At 35.1% G+C, this 20,033-nt stretch overlaps 1 protein-coding gene across 1 annotated transcript in view; it reads left to right on the top strand.

The window, feature by feature from the left end:
- Positions 1 to 20,033, top strand: part of KCNH5 (potassium voltage-gated channel subfamily H member 5) — a 584,985-nt gene that overhangs the window by 199,810 nt on the left and 365,142 nt on the right. Inside the window, exon 7 of the mRNA XM_001369347.3 lies at positions 5,328 to 5,754. Within this exon, the coding sequence (XP_001369384.1) occupies positions 5,328 to 5,754 (427 nt within the window). The remainder of the gene's footprint in view (positions 1 to 5,327; positions 5,755 to 20,033) is intronic.

The raw sequence follows: 20,033 nt of genomic DNA, 5'->3' as shown, positions 1-20,033 counted from the left end.
AAAGGATGTCCCAAAGGTCTTCCTGTAGCCTTATACTTTTGATAGCTTTAAGATTTAAGTTTAAATTTGCTCTAAGACCTTTGGGTACACACATACTATGTACAGGATGCATTGAAGACAATTTCAAAGGGAAGGCATTAAATTTAAAGGAGACTGGGAAAAAAACTTCTTGCAGAAAATGGGATTTTAGTTGAAAATTGAAGGAAGTCAGGACAGCCAGTGGATATGAAAGAGGAGGAATAAAATTTCAGGAATGAGGAATATCAAAAGGGCATGCATCATTATATCACAGATATATGGGGCAAACAAAAGGTGTAAAACAATTGGAATGAAGCTAGATTATGAAAGACTTTAAATGCTGACTAAGATTTTATATTTGATCCTAGAGATGAAGGGCAGCCAAAGAGGTTAAATGAATCGTGAAGTGATCACTTTGACAGATGAGTAGTGCTTTGGAATGGGGAGAAACTTGAGACAAGAAGATCAAGAGCACCCATAAGAAAAACACAAAAGACCAGACTTAAAGCAATAAGGGATTGCATATGGTGGTAGCAGTGTAAGAAGAGAGGAAGGGCCATATAAAATATATATTACAATAGAACGTGACAATTGTGGGATGAGAGAGTATAGGGACTGACTTGAAAATCACATCTAGGTTTAACCCCGGGAGACTTAGAGGATTGTGGCACTATCAACAATAATAGGAAAGTTAGGAAGAGAGGATAATTTGGGAGAAAAGAAAATGAGTTCAGTTTTGGATATGTAAGGGTTAAGCTATCTATGACACATTAAGTTTGAGATTTCTTCTAGGCAGTTGAAGATGGAAGTCTGAAAGTCAGTAGTGATGTTAGGGCTGTACAAATACACAAGAGATCAGAAGATCTGGATTTCTTATCAGTGTCATAGGGTCATGGGGTTATAGATTCAGAACTAGTAGGGATCTTAGAATCCATAACGGTCACCTCTTATTTTATGGATGAGTAAACTTAAGGCTGAGGATGATTTATTGCCTTGCAAAGAGTCTATACAGTTAGTAAATATTTGAGGAAGGATTGAAACTTATATTTTCCTAACTTCAAGCCTGGTTCTCCATCAATTGTCAAAACAATGACTAATGGGAGGTAAGTTAAAAAATAAATACTTTTTTTGAAAAAAATCATTTTATTAATTAATTTAGAATATTTTTCTATGGTTACAAGATTCATGCTTCTAGTAGAGAAGTTCATTACATCCTATTGTGCCACAGTCTATCCGTCTGTGTGTACAATGTTCTCCTGGTTCTGCTCCTTTCACTTTGCATCACTTCCTGGAGGTTGTTCTAGTTCCCATGGAATTCTTCCAGTTCATTATTCCTTTGAGCACAATAGTATTCCATCACCAACATACACCACAATTTGTTCAGCCACTTCCCAATTGAAGGGCATCCCCTCAAAAAAGAAATACTCTTCAGAAAGGCAGTTTTAAGACTGAAGAAATCCATTAGAAAGCTATATCTATGGGGAACTTCATGAAGACTCCATCAAGGGACAAAATGACAACCATTAATCAGTAACTCTAAGGACACTTTTGTGTCTTATGAATGCTCTAAACTTGAGCTTACTTTCTTCAGGAGTCTGTGAGTAGTCATTAGAGAGGCTTTAGAAGAATGTTTTTGTCTTTATAATATTTATTTACTAAATGATCTCAACACGAAGCTAATGAATTCTGATTTGTTAATTAATTAATATCAACTGATAATGGGGAGCAAACTGGTGTGGTTGGTAAGTAAAAGTACCAAAAAATTACTCCAGATCCCTTAGGGTTGTCCTTTGAACCCTGAGAGAAAAAAGTAGTAGCCATGATCCTAGTCCACCATTCTAGAAGGAGGTATGAGAATGAGTCCAGTGCTACTCTAGCAAATTTTCTATCAGGATATTTTTGTTTTATAAACATTTTCAGTTATGCATTTTCTTTTTAATTTAATGAGAGTGAATTAAATGATGGATTGTATAATATTAATGGATAATAATCCCTTGTTCTTGTTATTTATAGCTGTAGGAAGACTGTAAATTAGTAATGAAAGCAAATTTACACAAATTTAGTGATACTAAGATACTCAGCTCAACATTGAATAAATAATTTAGCAATTTTTAGGTTTAAGTGAGTGTTCATTATACTTTGAATTGACCAGTGCTTTATAGTTATTTCACTTAAATTTAATACACATTTTAATAGTATAGAACATTGTAGTATATGCTAGGTATACAAAATCAAAAACACAACCTCAAAGATACCATATTTTAATAAAAGTATTCATTTTCCTTCCTGTTAATTGAACAAAGTATGAATTCTCTTAGAGAAATTTCCTATTTGAGATAAGATTGAATATGTTATGAGTAAATTCTAGTTTGCTTAGCCAGCTAGATGTCACAGTGGTTAGAGTCAGGAAGACTGTCCAAATGTGGCCTCAAGACACTTACAATTCTGTCACTTCTCCAGAATTCCAGAATCTTCTTGCTTCTGCCTTTTCAGCAGTGCCTGCTCATTTCCTTATAACACTATGTGATCCTGGGCAAGTCATTTAACCTTGTTTGTCTTAATTTTCTCATCTGTAAAATGAACTAGAGAAGAAAATGGCAAACTACTCCAATATCTTTGTCAAGAAAACCTCTAATGGGGTCAGTTGGACTCTGCTGAAAAGATTGAACAAAACCAACAAAATTAGTGGATTGAGAGTTGGATCTGGTGCCAAGAAGACCTAAATTCAATTTCAGCCTTAGACTCTTATGAGCTGTATGACTCTGGGCAAACTGTCCTCTGTCTGCCTTAATTTCATATGCAAAATGCAAAATGTAGTTACATGTGTAAAATGAGATGGATAATTATATCTACCTCGCAACGTGGCAGAAAGAAGAAAATGAGATAATTGCAAAATCTTAAAGCTCTTAGAAATTCTAGATATTTTAAATTACTGTTATTATTTCAGTTCAGGCTATCAAAATTTAGGGGCTGGTTGCGTTTTTGCTATGGAAGGAAATGCAGGGTTAACAATGATGTTTGCTGCACCATATGATATTTAGCTCAGCCATATTCTTCTTTCCAATGGATTTGCTTCTTATCAGTGACATCATCACACAATATCACAGTGGGAAGGCCACATAGCACTACCTGGAATTGAATGAGAATCCCTTCCTCCCCCATAGCCAATATTCATCTGAAGGCTTTTGCTGGAAGATATCTGATCCAGGGAAATCCAATCCTCCCTGAGGCAACTAATCCCACATTTGGCAGGTTTTGGTTGTTAGGAAATGTTCCTTTACATCCCTGGTTCTATGCTATTGCTCCACATATGGCAGAAATGGAACACTTCCAGTCCCTGTCCCATGGGACAGCCCTTCAAATAATTGAATGTGATTTCAATATTAATATTTGATAAATAATCAAATATCAGGTTCCTGCCTCTCCTCCCCACTCCACTAGGCTTGCTTTTTTCCCCCCCCAGGCTGCTCATCATTCCTGTTCCTTTCCACTGGCCCTCCCCTGGTGAGATTGTTAGTCCTTAACTTTATGAGTTGCCTTCCTCTATGTGCTCTCTAGCCTATCAGTGGTCTTCCTAAGATGCAGTGCCCACAAGCCAGAGGAAGAGCACAATGAAATCATACCATCCTTATCCTCAGATCCTTGGCCTTCCTTAATACAGCCCAAGACACACAGATGTTTGTTTGTGTGCCATCCTGGATTATGGGCTAATATTGGGTTTGTGTGCTGCCCTAAAATCACCAGATATTTTTTTCAGAAATACAAAAACCAAAACCAAAAAAGAAATAAACACACAAAAAACTTGCTATCTAGACATTTGCTCAGTTGTTTCAGTTGCATCTGACTTTTCCCAATTCCATTTGGATTTTTCTTGGCAAAGCTATTGGAGTGAGAGGCAGCTAGGTGGCTCAGTGGATAGAAATCCAATCCCAGAGATGGGAGGTCTTGGGTTCAATATGATCTCAGATACTGCCTAGCTGTGGGACCTTGGGCAAGCCACTTAACTCCCATTGTTTAGCCCTTATAGCTCTTCTGTTTTAGAATCAACAGATGGAAGGGTTATTTAGAGAGAGAGAGAGAGAGAGAGAGAGAGAGAGAGAGAGAGAGAGAGAGAGAGAGAGAGAGAGATTGGAGTAGTTTGGCATTTCCTTTTACAGCTCATTTAATAGGTGAGGAAACTCAGATCTTCCTGACAACAGGCCCAGGGCTTTATATATTATGCTACCCAGCTACTCCCACTGGCTAGACATGTCTTCTCTATTTTGCACTTGTGGCATTGCAATTTTCAATACAAGTTTAAGAGATTTATCCTTATAAAAGTTCGCCTTAGCTGTTTCTCAATATTCTAGCCTTTCTTTTGGCTCCTGGAACATTTAGCCATCTCAACTTTGTAGTATTTGCAAATTTGGTAAATGTGTGATCTGTGATTTTATTTAAATTATTGGTGAAGATGTTAAATAAAACATGCCAAGAAAAGATTCTCTGAGACAAACTCCATTGTGTTTGCTCTTCTGAAAATGCTATTGTTGTCCTGTCTTGGCACAGATAATGATAAGATAATGAAAACAGACCATTTGGAGGACAAACTTCATAGGAGATAGAAAAAATTATGATTTTTACCACTGATGAGTTCTGAACTCTTCATAGAGACAATCTAATGGCATTCCTTTTGGTCTATTAGGTTTTTCATTTATGCAGACCTCAGTGCCAGTGGGGGAGAATAATAATAGTAATAGCTAGCATTTGCATAATACTTTAACGTTTGCAAAGCACTTTATGCATATTAACGCAGTTGAGCCTCACAACAACCCTGTGAGATAGGCACTATTATTATTTATTATTCCCACTTTACAGATGGAGAAATAAAATCTAAGAAAAATTATTTGATTAGCCCCGAATCACATAATTAGTGTCTGAGGCAGGATTTGAACTTGGATTATCTGACTCCATATCCTGTACCCTATTATACTATACCACCTTGATGCCTTAAATCAGAATCAAATTTTAATTAAGACAAAGTCTCTTGCCCTCATGAAACTCTACTTTTCTGAAAAAATTTCCTTTACTCACAAATAACTGTTGCCCTAAGAATAAACAAAATACTAATTTAGTTAAGCAAAAAAAAAAAAAGATCTCTCTTTCGGAATGCCTACATATTTTCAGGTTATTTTCTTCCTGTCATATTAAATGTGCATTTTATGTGTCTGTCTTTATCATTAAAAATAGAGTTAAACTTTCAAGGTCAGTCCATCCTTCATATGCATTTTCATTAGGTTTTTAGAAGTCATTCATTATTTCTTTCCTTTCAGGGGATCAGCAGCCTCTTCAGTTCTTTGAAAGTGGTGCGTCTTCTACGTCTGGGCCGTGTTGCTAGGAAGTTGGACCATTACCTGGAATACGGTGCTGCTGTATTGGTGCTGTTGGTGTGTGTATTTGGACTAGTCGCTCACTGGCTAGCCTGCATTTGGTACAGCATTGGGGATTATGAAGTCATTGATGAAGTCACGAATCGCATCCAAAATGATAGCTGGCTTTATCAGCTGGCCATGAGTATTGGGACGCCTTATCAGTACAATACCAGTACAGGGGCATGGGAAGGAGGACCCAGCAAGGACTCCTTGTATGTCTCCTCCCTCTACTTTACCATGACAAGCCTTACCACAATAGGATTTGGAAACATAGCTCCAACCACTGACGTGGAGAAGATGTTTTCTGTGGCCATGATGATGGTTGGCTGTAAGTAGTTTTATTTTTCTTTATTAAGACCCTTAATCACAGTTTTTGAAATATTAAAAGTAAAGTCAGTCAGGCTTTTTAAGGAACTTTAAGACTTTGGTCTGTCAAAACCATCACTTTGTACAAGAAAAGTTGCTTTTTCTACTTTTATGTCACATAAAGATAACATCTAAAAATAATACAAGCACACATCCACACACATGCACAGGTGCAATAGCAATCAGGATGAACTGAGTTCAAATGCCCCCTCTGCCACAGACTATGTGAATCTGAGGAAGTCATTCTCTAAGACTATAAGATGCATGGTAATTGGTGATCTGCTTTGGCTGAGGGTGTTTCCTTATGGATATATTCCTGTAGCAGTGAAATTACAGGTCTGATAAAAAGTACCTATATACATACATGCAAATGTCTATACAAATGTATTGAAAAGTGCTTTAAAAATGCAATATAAATGTATTTTACGTTTTTTATTTTGTAATTTAAATTTTTCATTTATTTTTGAAATAATTTAAATATTTTTATAAATTATATTTTATTTATTATGATTATTATATCTTAGAATTTAACTTTTATAATTTTAAATGTTTATATATTTAAATATTTAATAATTTTGTATAATTTCATGTTTTTTATATTTACATAAATTATATAGTTTTTGTGATTTATATATAATTTTAAATATTTTATAATTTAATATAATGCTTAATGATTTTATTTTTATCATATATATAATTTATACTTTTATAATTTCTTATAATTTTATGATTTTAAAATAATTTTATAATGCTATTTTGATTTTCAGTGCCTTAAATGAAGGAAAGCATAGATGATATGCTCATCAAATTTGTATAAGGATGGATAAGAAAATGAATATATTGCTTGACAAAGTCAGGGGTCAGAAATGCAGTAAGGTAAAGCTCATGAGATAAATCCAGTAGGATAAAAGTAGTCCTGCAGTTACATTCAAATGATCAACTGTACAAGCAAAGGATTGAGGGTGATGAGTAAAGTGTGTCTAGAAAGCAATTCATGGTTCTAAGCGCACAGTAGGCTCAGGATGGTGTGATATTTGGATGAGGACAAATCAAAGAACTCATGAAATCCTATAATACAATAATGGAGGCATACTGAGTAGTGATAGCGGTATATAGACTTAATCTGGGGTATCCTGTCCTATTTTGGGAATCACCTTTTAGAATCGACAAGTGTGAAGCATCTCCAAAAGCTAGTGACTGGTGGCATGAGTTTCTAACAATAACATTTTAAGGATTTAAGGAAAACCAGGAATATTTAGCATGGAGAAGAGAAGATTTATGAAATAAGGAATATAACAATCTTCAAATATTTGAAAGATTTTCATATGGAAAGGCATTCAATTTATTATTGGCTCTAGAAGATATAATTAATGGATGGAAGTTATAGGAAAACAGATTTTTTTAGCTCAAAATAAGGAAGAAAATGTTAAGCTATTTTAAAATATTAGTGGCTCAACGAGTTTCCTGTCATTGGAATAGTTTAAAGGAATCATGTCAAATGGCCTACTGGCCAAATGTGACCTACAAAATTTCCAACTGTGCCACTAATCCGATTAAAATAGAATTGGGAGATATTTTACAAAATAAATAAAAATACAAAAAAAATGAGTAATAATTAAAAAGTAGTTCAATTAAGGGACCCACAGGAATCTTCATGTAGAGATAAATGGCTATGTCTCTCTATTTGAACTTGACAACACTAGTTTAAAGTAATATAGTATAGGGGGAAAATGCTAGATTTACAGTCAAAAGAAACTTGGTTTTAAATCCTACCTCTGACACTAGTTGCATGACATAACCTCGTTAATTTTTTTTTTAATCTGCAAAATGGGCAATATAATACTTGCCATTCTTAACTTAAAGTATTGTTGGATTTTGAAAACATTAAAACACAATCAATCCATCAGCAAATGTTTATGAAGTACCTCCTTTGTACCAGAACTATGTTAGGTTCTGAGGATTAAAAAATAAAAATGAGTGGTATTTACCCTCAAGAATATTATAGTCTAACCAGGTGAGCCAACATGTACATATAAATTGTTCAGTCATTTCAGTCATGTCTGACTCTTTGTGACTCCATTTGGATTTTTCTTTTTGCAAAGATATTGGAATGGTTTGCCATTTTCTTTTAGTGCCCATTGTACAAATTAGGAAATTGAGACAAACAGTGTTACATGTATAAGTCTAAGGTGTAGCATATTCCTAGCATAGAAGATAAAAGATTGCAGAATTACAAAATGCAGTATGGGTATGAGGAACAGCAAGAAGCCCAGCTCATCTGGATCACAGTGTGTGTAGATGGGGCGCCATGTTCAATAAGGCTCAAAAGGTATTTTGGTTGGGTCCAGGTCATGAAGGACTACAAATGCTAAACAGAGGAATTATGTTTGATTCTGGAGTCAATGGGGAACTATTGGATATTGTTAAGCAGGCCAATATGTTCAGATCAGGAAAATCAATTTGGCAGCTGTACAAAGGCTAGATTGGAGAAGTGAAAGGAGATCAATCAAAAGATTGTGGCAAAAGTCCAGGTGAAAGACAGTGAGGACCAGAGCTAGGACAATAACTGTGGAAGTGGAGAAGGGGACAAATATAAGGGGTATATGTGCCCTATAATAGGAAAACACTCAATATAGTTTGTTGACTTGATTTTTGGAAATGAGCTATTATCTTTTTTTTATGAAGTTGAATAAACATTTTTCAGGGATGTTGTATGTGGTGTTGCTGATTTGCAAAAACTTTATGAAATTTATGCTTTTATTTTAGTACATATATATTGGAATATGATTAGACTTTTAAACAAATCAGAATATGGTATTATCAGTGATGTTAATATCCTCATTTCTAGTAAAACAAAAGTCTTTTTTCTACCACCTTCCTGATTTTTTTGAAATTACTCAAAACTAGATAAGCAAAGAATTACTATAAAAAACAAAAATATGACTAAGGAGCACAGGGTTTCCCTTTAAATATAACCTCATTCTTCTTTTCTCTAAAGAATAGGTCGGAAGTAAAAGTAGTGAGGAGAAAATGTTAACAGGTATATTTTGGCTCCACACAAGGGGGAAAACAAAACAAAATAAAACTTTCCAAGTAGAGTTCTCCAAAAGTGGAATGTTTGCTTCCTCAGGAAGTAGTGCTTCTTATTGTTTGGCTATTATAGGATCATAGAGTTATATCTGGGATGAAGTCTATCTTAGAAGTCTAAACCCCTCATTCTAAAGATGAAAATATTGAGGTACAGAGCAGTTAAGTGATTTATTCCTGGACATATAATTAATAAGGGTTTGAGGCCTGATTTGAACCTAGATCTTCCAGACTTTAGGCCCAGCAGTTTGTTATGTCATCTATCTGCCTTTAAGAATAGAAAGCCATTTATCAGGGATGTTTTTGATGGGATTCCTATATAGATGCGAATGGGAGTAGATGACTTCTGAGATCCTCTCTTATGATTTTGGGAAGATTGATTATTTAATCTTTAACAAAGAACTATTTTTACCATAGTGAGTAACTAGCACTGGCCACAAAATAATAATTAATTTTATTCAATATTGTACCTTTGCCATGCATAGAATATCTATCTATCTATCTATCTATCTATCTATCTATCTATCTATCTATCTATCTATCTATCTATCTATCTATCTATTGGTCTATATATCTGTTTATATGTCTATCTAAATTCAAAGAAAGATAATGTTGGAATAAACTTCCTAATTAATCCAGTCCAGTCTCTTCATTTTGCAGATGAAAATGGAACCCATAGAGATGAGTGACTTTACTAGGTCACTTAGTTAAGAAATGATAGAAATTGTATTATACTTGAACCTAGATTTTGTTTCTAGGTTGAGATAGAGAGAGACAGAGAGACTGATAGACAGACAGAGGAGAGAGAGAACATCTGTGTGTTTTCCCTGTCCCCTCTTTTCTTTTCTGGGCAGCCCTATTCAAATGGTTTTAATATGAAATTCTGAAAGTATAGCCCTGATTTCATATAAAGATAAATTTCTGACTGATCTTTTGGCAACAAAACTGGGAGTATATTGAGCACCCAAATGCAGTATAACTGGGATTTATTCGAATGATGTTCTAGCACAGAAATGTCCTTTGAGGAAGGTAATATATTTAAAAATTTTAATTGCCCAGCACAGTGAAAAAGAACTTTCCTTCCCATTCTGATAAAGGTCTACATAGCCTCTTTGTTAATTTTATTTGGTAAATATTTTGTGATATATCTTTGCGAAATGAATGATTTTAAAATGCCTTATTATTCAAGCTGGGGTTAAATGTTTCTGTGTCTTAGAAAAGGACTTAGATTTGCTTCTTTTTATATTATTTTACAGTAGACACAGTGAATATTCACTCTAAGAATGAAACTTGATTTTTCCCAATTCCTTTCCTATAAGATGACGAGAGTAGGATTTCTTAGTATTAATAAAAATACATTTTAAAGGTAATATTTTAAATGTCTTTCATTGTACTGCCTCCTTCTTTCTCTGCATCCATCCCTCTTTCTCTTTCTCCTTTTCCTCAGGTTTCTCCTCTTCCTCCCCACCTCTGCCTCATTCTCCCTTCACCCTACCCAAGTGATACTGTGACAGACCTGTATATGAGAGTATATAATACAAATTAGAAAAAGATAAATGCATACAAGAAGTATCAAGTGCTGTGAGGTGAGATGAGATAGAAACCACTTCCTTGTGGGAAGTCAAGAAAAGCTTTGAGAAAACAGCATTTCAACTGTATTTCATAAGGTGGTTAGAATGTCAACAGACACAGATGGTTATATAGGGCAAGGTGTGGGTGTGATAGGGATTGGTGCTTAGTAGAAGCAAATAAAATATATTTGACTACTTGCATTTATGAAATCAAAACTAATTGGGTCATACTCATACTTCATTGGTCAATGAATTACCATCACCATCACCACCTCCACCACCACCATGATGATGTTATCCAATGTTTCCTGAGCACCTACCATGTCTACATTATTGACCTGTGAATTTTCCAGAGCAGATTTTTTGAAAATAACAAGATGAATTCCCCCAAACTTCTGGTCACCTCCCTCCTATCATTTACTGTGTGATCAGGGAATAATATAGATGTGCTTCATTTTTGACTATTTGATGTAGTCCTAAAAAGTTAAAATTAACTCTAACCCAAAAACTTTTATTTATATACATTATTGCATTTTTTCCTTCAATTGTGTAGTTTTATTTGAACTGCACTTAAATCAGAGACAGGTATTTTTCTTTTACTCAAAATCTTTGTACCAATCTTATTGAACTCTTGGGGAGACTGTTAAAAAGCTTTCATTTGCATTGTAACGGGGTAGGGAGGGAAAGGTGGGACCCATTATGACTTTCATAAAAAATGAATAAGTATTAAGGCAGGAGATAATACATTTTATAAAATGATTACATAATTTACATTTGAGCAATGTTTTGACTTTTCTTTCTACCCCTCTCTTTTCTAGATTTATGATACCAGTTTATTTTGTAGAACAGGGTAAAATGCTTTATAGAGCCAAGTAATTCCTTTTAACAGTGTAGAACTGTAGAACTGTGGATGTTTGCCTCCAATATACCTCTTTGTCATTTTCATCATTCCAGTTTTTAACTCCTGAATTAAGTATCAAAACAAATAAGTAAAGAAATAAATCAAACAATGCCAGTTTCATCTCTTTGGAGACAATGAATGAATCATATTTTTTTTTTACAAAATAAAACAATCATAACAATCTGTTTAGTAGCATAAATGTTGGGTACAGGTGTGATGATTAAAATAGTGGGAGTTATAAACTGTTACAGATAAAAGAGTGGTTGGCTTAAATTGTGACCGCAGAAAATATGGTTTCAAGACAGTGTCTTGTTTTAAATCAAATATAAGATGGTCGCCAGGGAAAAATTCCCAAATATGAAATATACCCAAGTCAGCTGGGTTTTATAGAGATTTTAATTAATACAAATGAGGAATTAATGAAAGAGAGAGAGAGAGAGAGAGAGAGAGAGAGAGAGAGAGAGAGAGAAAGAGAGAGAGAGAGAGAGAGAAGGAAATAATGAGAAAAAGGGCTAGACCAGCTAGGCCAGCATGAGCCAACCTAGGCTGAAAACCCTAAGAGAGAGATCAGTCAGTCTTTTATCCACTCACCACAAGATTTGTCCAAGCAAGATTCTAGTGTTCAGAGAGACACCAGTTCAGCCAGCTCCATCTCCAGAGAGAGATTTTTCTGACAGTCCCTGAGAGAGAGTCCCGGGAGAGAGTCCCCTCTCTCAGCTTTTCATCTCCTTTTAAAGGGAATTTTCTCCTATGTCACCTCCCCTAAGTTTTCACATCTACCAATCACAGTAGACGTTTTCCAAAGGACAGACCATTCTTAATTCACACCTAAGTAGGCTTAAACTTTTGATTAAGTTCACACCTGAAAAAACCTGAGTAAATTCTCACCTCTTTGTTCCTTGTAAATTCACAAGTTGCCTGACCTTTATAGGTACTTAGCACCCTTTTGTATTAGATCTAAAAATAGGCACAGCTTAAGAACTTTTGCCTTACTATAAGTATGGGTTTAAGTATTTTTCATTGTTCAGCAAGGAGTTTCTTCCCCTAAAGCATGTTTAAGTAGGGGTGGAGTAGAGGTCTCGCATTCCTGATCTAAGTCCCTTCATTGTTTAAATGGGGAATGGTCTTAACCAAATCTTATGAAGTAGGGTCTGAGAATTTTTAAGATTCACACAGGGGAGGGTCCAAATTCTTGGTGACCCATATCTGCTGAAGTGTGGGTAAGGGCATATAGGATGTAGCTTTCATTCCAGAGTATTTGTGCTCAGGTGGGGCAATGATCTTGATTTTCATCATGGTGAAGATGTAGTAGTAATCTATTCCTGAATCCTTGTCAGCAATGCCTAGGTACATAGTTGTTTTAGCAAATAACACACTATTGGAAAATTGGCATATAAATCCTAAGGAACATCAACATTATACTTTATGGCTGATATAAAGTATTTTCATGGATATCACAGAATTCTTTATCAAAGAAAGATTTTGGAAGAGAGCTTTGGGTCACCTGAAACTCTCATTGCCAAAGGTAATAATTAACCATCATGAGTGAGTCCACATCTGCAGAGAATTAGAGCCATCAATGACCATCCTTTGCTCAATGCCTTTTCCATGGTGTCCCACACAATTTCCCCCTCAGCTGTGATCATGAAGCTATAATTTCTCACATTCAAGATCTTCACTAGGTAGATCATCAAAATAGGTAGATCCAAATGGAAAACAATATGGGAAAGGGTTTGGTGTTCATAGGGTATGGTATGAATCATATCACTGAAGTCTATCAGGATACCAGTAATATGACTAGAGACATATAGAGAGATCAGAGCTTGAAAACCAGCATAGATGGTTGGAATGTTAAACACCTCCTCTCACTCATCTTCACTCAAATAGTATTGATGTTATCTCTTCCCTTTAGCTTTGGGGTTCCAAAGGTGGGGGCTCACATATGAATTATGTGATATTATGATAATCACATAGATTATCTTCTTTGTTGAGGTATTTCATAGCCATTGTACCTCTTTTCCCTTGGGTCTCATCCTTCATAGAGCTACCTTTTCTGGCTCCTTTCTACCTTTGTACCTTGATGTCTGGGGTAACCAAAAATGGAGAAGAGTGTCTGAGGGGCATGGTCTCCTCACAAAGTTAGCTTTGAATATTAAGCATCCATTGTCATCAGCCACAAATAAAACAGTATCATTTATTTTGAATTTTGAAATGGCAAGTTGAAATCCTTAAGATAAGAAAAAAAATGAAGTTCATAGCCATAGTTCCATAGATATTACTTCAAATGTTTCTTCAGAAGAACTTGGATGTGAAAGAAATCTTGTAATTTATTGACTTGCTGATGGTATGCTACCAATTATATATAAGTTTATATATTCATATATGTGTTTGAGTAAATATTATTGATTATATAATGTGTTATAGATTGATAAAATAAAATTATGATTTGGAAATTTTATTTAGCAAAACTTAGGATTAATATTAAAGAATAGGACTACTATTTAAGAATTAATATTAGGAAGAGCAATAAATTTCAGGTATTTAGTTTTACTAGACCTATGATTTAATTGAGGTAAGAGACTATTAATGAAGAAACCTCATCTGTCAATGCAAGTCAGGGTTCCTTTGCAATTAAAAGCCTTGGAAAGTCACCCAGGGCATGGGGAGTTTAAATGAATTCCTTAGTTTTGTACAGCCAATCTGTGTCAAGGGAAGAACTTGAATTCAGGTATTGCTAACTCCCTACTTGACTCTCTATCCACTATGCCTTGTTGACTCCTAATGAATATCAGTCACAAAATTTGGATTTAAATATTAACTTTATTATTTGATGGATTTGTCCTTTGGGTTATGTCATGAAGAATTTGACCATTTTTGGTAACCTAAATCAGAAGGCAAATAGTTAGGAAATCCACAGCTCTTTTTGACCACAGTAATGCCTTGGGTTTACATTTCTAAGATTTCCTATATGGAGAACACGACAGAGCCTGAGATCTATTTACAGTGGAAGCTCATTCCCAAAGGATTATAGATGTACAGCTGAAATCTCAGAAGCCATCTAATTCAACCCCTTCATAGTCTAGATAAGGAAATTGAAGTACAGAGAAGTTGTGACTTGCCCAGCATCAGTCTAGTAGCAAGTCAGAAAGGATTTGAACCCAGGTCCCCTGACTTCAGAACCTATGGTTTTCCCTCTGTACCATAGTCTTGTTGAGAGAAAACAAAGATGGTGAGGTTAATATCACAAAAGAGAATTTAAATGAATACAGACACATTAATTGTGTTAGTTGTAACACGAGCCACAACTAACTTTGAAATTGGTGTACCATATTACACCTCTCCTGCTTTTCCCTCCATGTCCTCAGAGACTTTATTATTGCAGACTTTCTCATTTCTATTTAACTGACTTGCTAGTTTTGTAGGTCACAACATGGAAGGTTCTCAGGTACAGTGTGAGGTTAGTCCCTCTTTGGCTGTGCCCCTGGGCCAAGCCAAGGAAAGCAGCTCAGCACTGTCAAGCAGAAGAGTGCTGTAGGGTCCAGCTAGCTGGAACATATGAGGTAAACAGGAACAGAGGGACAGGGGGAACTTATATGGCCAGGAAAATGGAGAGGATGTTCCAGTTGGAATCAAGGACACCAGATCAAATACTGATGGCTTCTTACCTGAATGGCCTTCAGCAATTCACTGAAGCCCTTTTCACTAAGGCTAGAGGGGGACTTGATTATTTTTCTGCCCAGAGCAGCATGTAGAAAGAATTGATGCTAGTTCTGTTTCTAGTCACTCTTTCCTCAGGCATAGAATTTCTTGGAACCAGATGTGTGCTGGAGCCAGCTCAGATTTTCTCTTTGTGCTGCTTGTCAAATTTTCTGTGTAAACATTTGTACCTTGAAAATTGGCAAAAATGACAAATTGGAAATTGTTTTGTTTTGTTGATTGTCTAGATTTAAGAAAGTGATAGAGAAAAAGGTTTTTAATGTACATTAAACATAAAAATATGTGTGTATTTTGCAATGGCGGTTGGCTGTTTTATGCTGCCACTCCTCATTGTACTCCCTTTTCTTTATGTGGCTAGGCAGAATCTCTATACTGTAGGAATCAAGTCTCTCATTACTGTGAGGAAACTCAAGAGGGGCCGTCATAACTGAACCCTCCAACATAATTTGGTGACATTTGCATTGACTATGTCTGATAAGTGGCTTTGACTGGAGGTAGATGCTGACATAGAACTCAAGAATTTCAGTTGCCCAGTGGTATTTAATGAGGCTTTTACTTCATAGAGGCAGGTGGATGCACAGTGGATAAAGTGCTGAGTCTGAAATCAAGAAGTCATTTTTCTGAGTTCAAATCTGGCCTCAGACACTTATGAGCTTGTGACCCTATGCAAGTTACTTAACTCTGTGTATCAGTTGCTTCATCTGTAAAATGAGCTGGAGAAGGAAAAGGCAAACCACCTTAATATCTTAGCCAAGAAAATTCTAAAATGGAGTCATGAAGTCATAAACAACCGAAACCAATGGATAACAATAAAATACTTCATAGAGTATTACTGTTTCATTGTCTAGTAGATCTCTTTGGTTGCTTACAACTGGTACCTATTTTCTTTCTTTTGAAGTTGTTTGGTTGTAGAGAATTATATGGAAAAGAACTTCTTTATCATCTTGTTGTTCATATGACCTTCCTTTCCAATTACTTCTTGACTGTATACAAATATTGCCTGTGATTATAAAAGAAAAAGAGACAGGGATTTAGAGAAAAAAAGATTTGCCTTAAAAATTTTGTAAGGAAAAAATTCCTGTGCCATGTAATTGATAGTCAAATCATCCTATAATTTCCTTTAGTATTTAGTATGGTTTATAATACACAAAACAAATTATTTAACATATTTAAGCATATGGCAGGGACATCTGCCAGTGGGATGTTTGTTCAGGGAAATCTGAATTTCCATGTGGCTAGTTAAACTGAGCTGAGAGTACTGTTCTTAGGTACACTTTATACAGCTTTCCTATGCACTGTATAAAGAAGGCAGAGCAGTTCATTTCATTTCAGCATCCATTTACTTGCCACTTTTTCATGTTGTTAAAAGCTACTGTCACTCTGTCATATTATCATGACCATTCCCACATGAAACAGAAAAAGTGGAAAGTAAGCAGGAATTTTCAATGTTAAGATAATTTAGAATATAGAAAAGAAGGGAGAAAAGGACAAATGTTTCAATGGGCAAGGTAGATAAACTGTCTTAGCCTCAATGTTTTCACTTATACTGTATGTGTGTGTGTGTGTGTGTGTGTGTGTGTGTGTGTGTGTGTGTGTGTGTGTGTGTGTATGAGAGAGAGAGAGATTCCATCAGTATTTTTTTAAACCTTCACATTTCATCTTAAAATTGATTCTAAATAGGGGATCTAAGGCAGAAGAGTGGAAAAAGCTAGAAAATTGAGGTTTCCCAGGGTCACACAGTGAAGAAGTAAGACTTAAAAAAAATACTATGTATTGGTTCCCAGGCAGAAGAGTGGTAAGAGCTAGGAAATGGGGGTTAAGTGAGTTGCCCAGGGTCACACAGCTGGGAAGTGTCTGAGGCCAGATTTGAACCTAGGACCTTCCAGCTCTAATCTTGGCTTTCAATCCACTTAGCTACCCAGCTGCCCCCGGAAGTAAGATTTGAACCCAGAACCTTGGGACCCCAAGCCTGGTTCACTATCCACTTAGCTACCTAGCTATCCCTTAAATCTTATTTTTGTGTTATAGACTCATTTGGCAATTTTATGACCCTAATGTATTCCTTTCTTAGAATATTTTAAAAATAAAGGGAAACACTAAATTTCAGCTAGTGGTTAATGAAAATAAATAAACAAACAAATAAATGAACAAATAAACAAACAAACAAGCAAACAAATGAATAAATAAATGTTTTTCCATCTAAATTCACAGGTCTCCTAACATCTATCCATGAATCTCTTGGGATCTGTGGATCTTAGGTTAATAGCTCTTGGACTGAATGATCTCAAAAGTTCCTGACAATTGTAATTTTTTATTGTTTTGTATTGGTTTCATGTTATGTTGCTGGTTAGGAGACAGGTACTACATAGAGAAGGAAAAAAAAGCTACTCTCTTGATTTTTGGGTAGACTATCTTTTCCTTACAAACCCACATTTTTGTTTTTTTTTTAAATGGAAAATAAGGTATATTTAGGTTTGGTAACTTCTTTGTCTTTCTAAATTTTAGGAAATAGGAAGCATGAATGATATAGTATAATTATGTGCATGTGTTTTTCAGTGAAGATTTGAGAAGATTGTCTGATGAATAATGTTTGGGGGGAGGTGGAGAAATGCATGGTCAGTGAAGAAGTCTGTCCCTCCAGGAATGAAAATTGTGTCATTGGGGATAGTCAAGTGTGAAAGATGTTCATTTCAAAATACAGGAATCCTTCTTGGACATCTGTGCTTTCTGTTAGACACAGAAAATAATATTATGTGATCAGGCATCAGGGATTTGTTTTATGGATAAAGTACCTTTGAGATGAGGAATGGGTTCTTCTATCTGTAGATTAAAGGTATCATCTCTAGATGATATCTATCTACTTTAAAAAATGAGTTCTTATCCTTTTTTTTCTGAAAAAGGTTTGATGATAGTAATGAGATTTCTTGATGTACTCCATCTATCATGTTAAAACACTTGATATATGAATAAGAAAAACTCAGTTACATAACTGACTCCCATCTTAAAGTTATTTCTTAACATGCCACTTCTTCCGCTGTTCTTGTGTGGAGACTGTGTAGTAAGAAGTGAAGTGGGAATGTGGTTCTTTCTTTTTCTGGATTTAGTTTTAGTCAGCTGGCGAGAGCCTGAAGCCTGATGTTTATTTTGGAAACTGGGTCAGCTGTTCACATCTGATAAACCTTGGCTTGTAATTTTTTTTAAATGAGCTGTGAGTGTCCTTATTAGAAATAGGTCCCTGGGAGTCTGCAATAGAGGGAGATTGGCACCTTTAGTGCATATGGTTATGTTTTCAGATTTCAGAAATTGACTATGTATGGTATTCTTTGCTCAAGATATAAAATGTAAAATGAATGTGCTGTAAAAATAATGAAGAAGATGATGATGACACTACTACTATCATGATGATGATGATAAAACTCACCTTTATAGCAGGCTTTAAAGTGTGCAATACATTTCCCACACATTATCTCTGAGGGTTGCTTGGTCCTATGCTTTGGACCAGTCAATATTTTAATGAATGGCATTGATTATAATTGAGAATTTCATTAATTTTTTTTGTTACTCCAGTAGGAAAAAGAAAGCTTCTTTACAGTGGCCTTTTATCCCTTCAGATTTCTGAAGGTACTAGCTTTCCTTGTATCACTATAGGCTCAAGATAGATAGAGCTGAGTCAGGAATCAATAAGACTTAAGTTCAAATTCAACCTCACAGACTTACTGCCAGTGTGACTCTGGGTCAGCCTCAGTTTCTGTATCTATAAAATGGGAATAATAATATAATTCCCCTCTCACTTTTGGGGTTGTGGGGATAAAATGAGGTAATATTTATAAAGTTCTTTGCAAACTTTGAAGGCTATATAAATAATAATATTATTAGTAATTTTCATCATCATCATCAAAACCTTGTTTCTATAGAACAATGAGATAAATTTATATGGGTGCTAACATCTTAGGGGTAAAATACATAGAGGCAAAAAAAAGTACAAAGTAATAATTATTTTCCTGGTTTTATATATACACATATGTTTATGTATATTCATGTATACATAAATAATATGTATGCATGTCACATACACACATGCTTATGTGTATTATGAATATTTGCATACATGCATATGTATATGTGTATATATGTGTGTGTAGATAGTAGATATAACTATAGATAACATATAGTTTCAATTGAATCTTAGGAAAGAGAAATTAAACATCAACCAATACAAATGACAGATTTCAAGAGCAGGCAGGTTCCTCTTTTATCAAAGGACCAGAGGCATTAGTTGTGGTTAGCCAAATCCTCATCAGTATATAAACTAGATCTGAAGAAACTCATGTTGATACAGGACACATTTCCAAACTGCAGCATAGTTATTTGAGATTACATTTTTAGGGGAAGGTAAGGACTGACAATCAAAAAGAGATATTGATTGTTTTGACATCAGTTATCATTATTTGGATGAGACAGAGTGAATGAGTTATTTTGATGCTGTTTAAAAGTGATGATATGGATCCAGGAGTGATCACAGGGTGCATTGGCATTAGAATCTGGTCCCTGATTAAGACTCTGAGTGAGTCATGTGGATCCTTTGATAGAACTAGTAGGGTTGAGTGTTGTTTTCTTTTTTGATAGTTTACAGGAGTAGTTGGAAAGACCTAGACTGCTTATAGTCTCTGTGGGAACTGTCCATGGTGAAAAATTGGTTAGCTCAAGTAGGGAATAAACAAATAGATTAAAGAGAAGTGATAGTGGGAAAACAATAAAACATAAAAAAATGAAATTTTATTCTTGTCAAAATAACTGCATATGGTTATTTTATTAATGTAAATTTTTTACTCACTCCTTTACACTTCAATAAAGTTTTGTAATTAAATTTTATTTTGTTAAATCAATGAAATCTCCCTCCCCCCATATTCCTTCCTCCCACCTTCCTGGAAAAGGAAAGAAAAACAAATTCCTTGCTACAAACTT

Source organism: Monodelphis domestica, chromosome 1, assembly GCF_027887165.1.
Source record: "Monodelphis domestica isolate mMonDom1 chromosome 1, mMonDom1.pri, whole genome shotgun sequence".
Lineage (NCBI taxonomy): Eukaryota > Metazoa > Chordata > Mammalia > Didelphimorphia > Didelphidae > Monodelphis > Monodelphis domestica.
The sequence above is the reverse complement of the archived record's forward strand: the minus strand, read 5'-3'. Positions and strand labels throughout refer to the sequence as shown.